Raw genomic sequence first — 9,182 nt, 5'->3', positions numbered from 1 at the left:
TATGTGCACTGGAAACAACTCTCTCCACCGTCTCTGGAAAGTCTCTGGGTCACACTTAAATTCAAACAGTAGGTGGTGATATTGCTTCATCTATCAGTAGTCTGAAGTCTAAACTGTAGACCAGGGGTGTCAAAGTTACACCCGGCCTGCATGATCATATCTTCTTCTTATTATAACTGGCCCACCAGTATGAGGTCTCCAGATTCCCTCCACAATAAAAATGTAAATCTAACCTCGATGATTTAAAATATCCTTGCTGAGTCTTAAAAATTTAAAAACTGAAGAGTGAAAATTGTTATGTAGAAAGTCAGGAATGTAGGGGGGATACTTGTGTTTTTATTTCATGTTTTCAATTTTGCATCTCAGAATTACGACTGAAACCTATAATTTTCTACTTTTTATTTGATATCTTTACCTTTTCAATTCACAATTTTCACTTTTTTCACTTATTTCAACCTTTTTGGATTCAAACTGTAAAATTAAAAATCATATTTTGACCTTTTTCAACTAAACATTCAAATTTCATCTCATATTTTGACCTTTCAACTCCTAACTTGACTTTTAATCTCATATTTTTACCTTTTAGACTCAAAATGTGTAATTTGAACTGATATTTTGACATTTTAGTCTCATGATTTTGACTTTCTATCTCATATATGTGCTTTTTAGAAACATTTTTTGACTTTTAATCATGTATTTTGACCTTTTGAACACATAGATTTATTTATTTTGATCTTTTTTATTTGTCCTTTTTTTTTGTTTGTTTGTTTGTTTGTTTTTAATTAATCACTGGTGAAAATGAGGTTGACAGTTTATGGTTGAATGTTGACCCCCGTTGACCTGAGTCCAGAAATCCTCACAACACTGGTATCAAACACTGGAGAGTGTGCGCAGGAATCTGACCCCATTACACAAGAAATAAAAAAGTGGGGTTGGATTGTGGGTGTAAGAGTTGCATAATTCGAAAACAGACTAATTTAAACCTAAAGAGCTTAAAATAATTGAAAACTGAAGGAAACCAGGGGTTTAAGAGCTAAGGTTCTCTAATTTTGTTATAAATATGTTGATTTTAAAGGATTTCATTGGCTGTTTGATGCACTGACCAAAGGCAGTCTCAAAGTCATCACTCAGTGGCTCATCCAGGACAATATGTTAAGTTTTTAAACTTTTATTGGTTAATCCAGCTTCAGCTTGTCCACTGAACGTTGTTAAATGAGTTTTGAGGTCAGTTATGTGAGTTTGCTGTGGGAAATGCTCATATGGGAGTGAAATTTAACAATTTTTTGCAACTTCTGGCGAGACAGGGAACAATAAATGTTTAATATCTTTAAAGACAGTGAAGAGTAAAATCAACCCGATGTTAATCAGTGAGTAAACACCAAAAATAAGGTACAAAGGCAAGTTTAGTAAAACCGTTTTTAGGCCATGTATGTCCTGATATTGCTGAGAGATCCTGACTCATATTTGTTTTTTTCATGCTGTTTGTTTAAAGAAAGCGTTCTGCTGTCAGTGCCGGTAAATCCAGCAGGACCTGAGTGGGTTTCACAGTGAACTTGGACGTGCGTGGGTTCAGCAAAGACACACTCGGTACGACAAACAGCCTCGCATCGATCAGAGCAAACAGACGTGACCTGACAGATGAGTCATGGTCAAAGGTAGCGTGGGGCTTCAAATGATGGAGCAGCGGCGTCCGAGCAGCATTCAGAAATCAGCCGACGCTCAGAGGAAGGACGACCGAAACAGAGATGGAGCGACTCATCTGTCTTGCCTTGATTTGTGTGGCCACGGCTCCGGTGAGTCTCAGATTTTTGCTTTTGAAGACAAAAACAACAACAACAACAACAACAAATACAAAAAAAACAAAACAAAACAGTAAAATCCAGATCAAGCAGTGACACCTGTGGGTAAAATGATATATTTTTATTTATTTATTATTATTATCTTTTTTTAAGAGATGACTTTATGTAACTTAATTGTGTCTGTTTAAATGTTTTAAAAAACAGAATAAAAGTTGATGGATAAATGATGATGTGTTTAAAACACTGAAAGCTGAAAAACCTTAAAAAAAAAAAAAAAAAATGCTAAATTACTGGCATGCAGTGGTAGTTTTGTCCTCTGTTATAGCTTTAGCCCAGTGTTTGAATTAAATCATGCATACAGTACTTTAGAGCACAGGGTTTTTTAACACAAGTTTACTTGTAATATAGTAAAGTAGTAAACTATAGTTTGTTCTTAATTTAATCCGATTCTGGTTCTTCATGTAAAACATGTTTGAGGAGAAGTTAACAGGTTAAGTTACCTTGTTAATATTCTGAGTAATCTTGATGACAATAATAAAAGGTTTTTGAAAATAACTGATTCTGAATTCACTCTATAAAACAGATGTGTCAGCTGATTTAAAAAAAAAAATCTACAGTTATCTTGTTGTTTAATTTTTTTTCAGCTGAACTGGACAGCCATAAGGGTTTCATTGTTTTATTGTTATTATTATTTTATAAGTTTACTTACATTATTAAATTTGTACTCATTTATCATTATTTTTTTTCATCTATTTATAAGATTCACATTAATTTTCCAAGTTTCGTGTTTATTCATCGTGCAAGAATTTTTTTTTTTTTTTTTTTTTTTGGTTTGTTTTTTAGAACTTGATTTTTTTTTTTTTTTTTTGCTTGTTCTTCTGTTTGCTTTGTAGGTCTTTTTCTCTTTTCTTTTTTTATTTTTGATTATTTTGACTACATTAATGCTACTAACATTTATTTTGGAGGGTAATTAAACTTTCAAAATATAAGTATAAGAACGTGTAACAAGTAAATAATAAGTCATGTAAATGTTTCAATTCTGTCCTGTTTAAAGCCTTTAAAATCTTTTTTTTTTTTTTTTTTTTTTTGATAAACAAGTCCAGGGGTGTCAAACTCAATCACAGCATGGACCAGATTCTGAATTTGGGTCTAACAGGGGGCCTGATAGGGTCAACATTTTTTTTGTCTTTAATCTTTATGTCTTTAGGTCTTATTTTGATTGATACAACAATACAAAAAGTAGATTTTTTTTTTTCTAATCCAAAGTAGGTTTTTTCTATTAATGTATGGTTTCCATTTTTGGCCGCTCACAGTGTAAATTTTTTTTTTTTTTAATCTTCAATTCAAATAAACAAATAATGCATAAAAGTCTTTTTTTTTTTTTTTTTTTTTTTACATGACACAAAAACAACTGAAAAATAGGAACGTATATATATATATATATATATATATATATATACATTTTTGGGGGGAGGGGGTGATTTATGTATGCTATAAGTATTAGCTACAAACACCTTAAGTGTAATAATTAATTTTCATATCATATACAGTACCTCAAACTGAGTACAGGAAAAAATGTAAAACATTAACTGAGTGCTATCAAAGATCTCCACTGTTCTCTTTGTTCATGCAGATATAAAGATATTCTGATTTAAAGCGTTCTTATATTTTTGCTTCCTTTTCTCTCTGTGTGTCTCCAGGCCAGTATGACAGTTGACCCCAGAGGAGCTCGCCCGGTGGAGCAGGGCACCAGAGATGAAAAGTGTGCCACTCAGAAGGAATGGCCTTTCTGCACAGACGTAGAATGGGTACATCTGTTGTCATCTTTATTCTTCTGTTGTTATAAACATCTTAGTTCACTTTAGTTGATATGTCAACCTAACTCTCTTCCATTCTCCACCAGGGCCCTAAATGTCCATCCGGCTGCAGGATTCAGGGTCTGATGGATAAATTTGACCACGACCTGCTGAAGAAAATCGAGAAAGTCCGAACCCTTTTGGATCAGAACAAAGTCAAGCACCGCACTGCTGATCAGTCTACTAAACAGACCTTCGACTTCCTGAAGGAAAAGCTCACCCTCGATGCTGGTTAGAGTGCCTCCTTTAAAAGTTGAACACCGCTGAAGCATGGAGAAAGTCTGCCATGTTAAAGTCTAGTGTAGCATCCTGCCTTTTATTTATTAAACTATGTTCTAATTCCAATGATTCCTCCATCTTCTTTCCACCAGGTAACGACGGCAACTACTACAACCTGGCCCAAAGTCTGCGTACGAGAATCAAAAACATGAAGATCACGATCAACAGACAGCTGAAGGTCCTGGCCGCCCTCAAGGATCAAGTCAGAGACCAGGTGGTCGAGATGCAGCGACTTGAGGTACGCATCATCATGACCAATCCAGAATAGTTTATCCATCCATTTTCTATACCATTTATCCCACTGGGGGACACGAGGGGGCAGCTGTCACCGGATGAGAGGTGGGGTACACCCTGGACTTGTCGCCAGTTAATTGCAGGGCTGACATATAGAGACAGACAACCTGGCACGCTCACACTCACACCTACAGGCAATTTAGAGTGATAAATTAATAATGAACGATAGAGGAGATATTTTATGCATTCTGATCTGCAGTTGTACACCAACTGTCATGTTAACCTTACTCTCAACTCTACTGCTCATGTTATAGGTGGACATCGATATTAAGCTCCGTTCCTGCAAAGGATCCTGTGCAAGTTACACTGAGTACCAGGTGGACAAGGAGAGCTACGTGGCACTGGACAAACAGGTAAGACTCAAGGACACTTGCTGGTTTGAAGCAGTGCCCAGGTTATATTCCTGGACCTAGATAAACAACTTCTGAGATATCATCTTGGAAAAACCTTGGTATTTCCTGATATTCTTATTGTTTAAAGTCCTGGAGAATATGTATGTCAGGCTTTGAAGCATGCACATATCTCTTTGCGGTTAGAGAATGATTTTTTAAGACTTCTGTCATTTCTGTTTTCCAGGTTAACCAGCTGACAAACCAGGTCCCCAAGGAGTCTGCTGGAGCGCCGTACGTGATGAAGAGCAGGACACTTCAGGAAGCTTTAGTCGACAGCCGCTTCAAGTCCAAGGATGTCGCGGGACAGCGGAGTGACGACATGTTCCCTGGGGTGAGGGGTGCTTTATGTCGTTTATGTCAGTCTGATATCCTTAAGAAGTAATCAGAAAGACAGGAACTGCTACATTGTGGTACAGTGTTTATTAGATTTTTTTCTCTCCTTTTTTTTCATTTTAGTTAGTTTTTTAAGCACAAATTACAGGTTTAGTTTTTTGTTCTTTGCAAAGCTTTTGTTTCTTAACGTTTCACTGAACCGTTTTTTGCATTTATTTTGACTCATTAGTTATCTTGGAAAAACAGATTTTAAGACTAATTAATCAATCAATCGTCTTCTGTTTATCTATAATTCACAACCAAATCTTCAGAAAGAGGGCAGGTCGGGACCGTTCTCTTACATCTATCTTAAGTTAGACCCAGTGCTAATAACCATGAGCTCTGCAATGGCACTATTTAACCTCATTACAGCAGGAAAGAAAAAGCTTTTCTTTAACAGGCTGGAACCTCAAACAGAACTAGTCTGATGCTTACAGCCATGTGCCGAAGTCGTCCTGGGGTTGGAATGGGGTAGGGGGTAGGTGGAGGGGGAGTAGAGAAGAGGGGTTGCAGAAATGGGGACAAGAGAAACAACAAAACAACAAGTGGAAGACACATTTCTAGCTTCCATGGCTATAAACGTCTTCCATTTTGTAGGATAAGGCTATAAAGTTAATATGACTGTAGCTACAGTACACGGACAAAGTGGCTGCCTGACCCCAACTAACACAGATTGGAATGATGTATTCAAGTTGAGTTGAGTTGATCCCCTTTCGCAGCTACAACAGCCTCCACTCTCCTTGGAGTGCTTTCCACAAGGTTTTGGTGTGTTTTTGTTGGAAAACGTGCCCATTCCTTCTGCAGAGCATTGATGAGGTCAGGCACCTGGCACGCAATCTCCGTTGTAATCCATCCCAAAGGTGCTGGATAGGGGTTGAAGTCAGGACTCTGTACGGGCCAGTCAAGTTCTTCCACACCAAACTCATCAGACCATGTCCTTCTAGTCCTTGCTTTGTGAACTGGTGCACAGTCATGTTGGAATAGTAAAGGGCCTTCCCCAAACACAACTGGAAGCATAGCATTGTCCAGAATGTCTTAGTTGGCTGAAGGTTTAAGATTGGCCTTCACTGGAAATAAGGGGTCTAGCCCTCACCCTGAAAAACAGACCCATACCAGTATCCCTCAAAGTTCTCCTGGCATCCGCCAAACCCAGACTTGCCCATCTTAAGCTTGATTTGTCACTCCACAGTTGACACCTGTCCTCACCCCCAGCAGGGGTGAGGACACACAAACCTTATTGCAAAGGTGGCACTAATCTCATGAGAATGACCCATTTAGGATCACAAATGTTTGCCGATGTAGACTGTATGGCTAGCTCCTTGATTTTAAACACCCGTGACAACAGGTCTGATTGAAACACCTGAATTCAAAAATCAACAGGAGTGGCCAAATGCATTTATCCATGAAATCTATATCTATGTCATGATTGATAGAAAACAGAGAAACAACAATCTAACAAGCCTGTGTTTCTTTCTCAGGTGGATACAGTCCAGTTGGTCATCGAGCATGACGGCCCCAGTGATCCACTGGCAACCATCTCCAATGACCCAGGTACTCCCCCCAATCCATCTACATCCTCATCATCGTCCTCCTCCACCCTTTCTTCCTCCTCCTCCTCCTCCTCCTCCTCCTCATCATCATCATCCATCACCGAGCTTGGTGGCAGTGGTTTATTAAGTATCACAGGATCACAGTACGACAGGAACCCGACCACAACCCACATGTCCAGGTCAACCATCACCTGCACCAAGCACACCAGGACAATCACTGAGCATACAAAGGACGGCCCGGTGGAAAGGACAGAGGAGGTGGTGGAGGGAGGCCCTGAGTGCCAGACCATGCCAGACTCACTTTTCCCAGACTCCAGTGGTTCATCACGCTCATCCTCCACCTCTTCATCTACGACCTACAGTGTCCACTCCACCGGTGGACTCAAGAGCAGCATATTGGGCGATACCAAATCATTATCGGGGGATCCATTTGCAATGAGTGGGATGGAGTTTGGCGGGTTCACGATTGGCGATGTAGAAGATGACGTTCCTGATTTGCAGGCTCGGAGTATGAAGAATGTGCGTGTCGAGCGGCAGGCCGATTATATAGGACAAGGTACCAAAACATCAGAACAGGAGTAAAATCTATCAGGGCTAGATTTGCGCTTTCAGCTAGACAGCGTACTTTTAGCTTTAGCTAGCTTACTAGCTAGCCTTATGTACCAAAAAATGAAGTGAGCATAGTCAGCAGAGTAACTGAAGATTTTGTTGTTTTTTGAAAGAGATAATAATGTTTGCTTCCCCATTTGGTGTGAAGCCATTTATTGGTATTTCGGTACTCTGATTCACGGTGTAACTGGAAAAAAATGAATAAAAACTGACAGAATGAGCTGTTAAGGCTATTTCTTTAAGGCACAGTCCTGAAAAGATTTTCCAATGTAGATTCTTAGGTGTAGTTCAGATGAAACTGATAGTACCTGATACTCTGGAACATTAAGGCTAGTAGAGCCACTTCTTTGAGTTAAATCAAATTTGGTTGGAAAGCATTTGTTTTTGATCAGATATTTGCTACAATGCAGGGAAAGTGAATGTTATCACTGCAGTGAATCTCAGGAGGCTCAGCCAAGCCCGTCCAAACTAACTCGCGGTCTTCGGTGTTCCCCCTTTTTGTTCGCAGATTGCGTCGAAGCCAACAAGAACCACCTGAAAGGGGAAACAAACGGCCTGTTTAAGATCAAACTCGGCGGCTCTGACTCCACAAAGGTAGTGGAGGTTTACTGCCAGCAGGAGGGGCTGATGGGAGGTTGGTTGTTAGTCCAGCAAAGGGAGAGCGGCGCCCTCAGTTTTAACCGCACCTGGGCCGAATACCGCGATGGATTCGGTTCGGTTGACGCAAGGGGTAACGGAGAGTTTTGGCTAGGCAACCAAAACCTCCACCTGTTGACCAATCAGGGCGAGACCATGCTTAAGGTGGAGTTGGAGGATTGGGAAGGGGGCACAGCCAGTGCTCAGTATACTATTAGGGTTGGCTCAGAGGAGGAGGGGTACCCGCTGCATGTGTCCGGATACACTGGGGAAGCCGGGGACGCTTTAGCGCTGTCCCATAGTGGGATGAAATTTAGCACCTTTGACAGAGACAATGATAAGTGGGAGGAGAGCTGTGCGGTGACGTACGGCGGTGGGTGGTGGTACAACAATTGCCAGTCGGCTAATTTAAACGGGATTTACTATAGAGGAAGGTATGATGCCGTGAACAACAGGCCGCATGAGGTTGACAACGGGGTCGTTTGGGTGACATTTAAAAATGCAAATTACAGCCTGAAAACTGTACGGATGTTTATTCGATCGACTGCTTTTTAGAAAAATTTAAGGAGGGACACTTCCAGGTATGCCAAATTTGTGTTTCAGTCTTAAGAGAAATTTGGTCAAAAATAGCAAATCCGACAGCATGGAACTGGACTTTGGACTGTTTTTTTGTTGTTTCTGATTTTTCCAAATCACTTCAAACAATGTCAGGGTCTCTGCATGAGTATTCCTGTTGATTCTCTTCCTTCTGTAAATTTTATTGACCTTTTGTACGTAATACCCAACCTGATGTTCAAACAGTTACTCAACGTTGACCAATAATAAAGATCCAATGTTCACTTCAGCTGCTGTGGTTTGTCTCGTTTTTGAGCCTTAACATATTTATTCCAAAAATATAACTGTACTCAAAGACTATTTTTCCCAACAAAATACCCATATTGTGAGATAAAGTAATTATGATTAACTCTAACTTTATATAACACTTACAAAAAGTCTCAGTCCCGTGTTGCAGGGACGTTTTTAGGATCAGAAGTTTTGGGGTGCTCAGCTCCTAAAAAAATAAGTGGCACGTAAAGTTCTGAGCATGGTTAAGTCCTCCAAAAAACATCTTACCTTATTCAAGGACAACTCTAGTATATCGACAACCTAGTAACTTGTAACAATGTAGGTTTTAGACCACACAATATTTTGCAAAAGATTTTTAACAAATGCTGTATTTGCAAAAGTAATAATACCCTTTAGATGTAGGATAAAATGTCAGCCATTCAGCCTAGAAAAGTTTATTGTTGAGTCATATTTAGCAGAATATCCTAAAACTAATAAAATGAAGGACTTTTACCAATAACAATGCATCCCTACCCTTTCAATAGAAAACTATGAGTGTTTTCTTGACAC

General features: G+C 39.5%; 1 protein-coding gene across 1 annotated transcript; it reads left to right on the top strand.

Annotated features, from left to right (window-relative positions):
* The first annotated feature begins 1,730 nt into the window (after positions 1 to 1,730).
* fga (fibrinogen alpha chain) lies at positions 1,731 to 8,631 on the top strand. The gene is made up of 8 exons (XM_041779940.1): positions 1,731 to 1,793; positions 3,500 to 3,607; positions 3,703 to 3,886; positions 4,027 to 4,172; positions 4,483 to 4,581; positions 4,805 to 4,951; positions 6,471 to 7,098; positions 7,660 to 8,631. Exons 1-8 carry the CDS (start codon positions 1,746 to 1,748, stop codon positions 8,340 to 8,342), a joined length of 2,043 nt encoding a protein of 680 aa, XP_041635874.1. The 5' UTR covers positions 1,731 to 1,745; the 3' UTR covers positions 8,343 to 8,631.
* The last annotated feature ends 551 nt before the right edge of the window (positions 8,632 to 9,182 follow it).

The sequence above is a fragment of the Cheilinus undulatus genome, linkage group 22 (assembly GCF_018320785.1).
Source record: "Cheilinus undulatus linkage group 22, ASM1832078v1, whole genome shotgun sequence".
Classification (NCBI taxonomy): Eukaryota; Metazoa; Chordata; class Actinopteri; order Labriformes; family Labridae; genus Cheilinus; species Cheilinus undulatus.
This window is presented reverse-complemented; position numbering and strand designations above follow the sequence as displayed.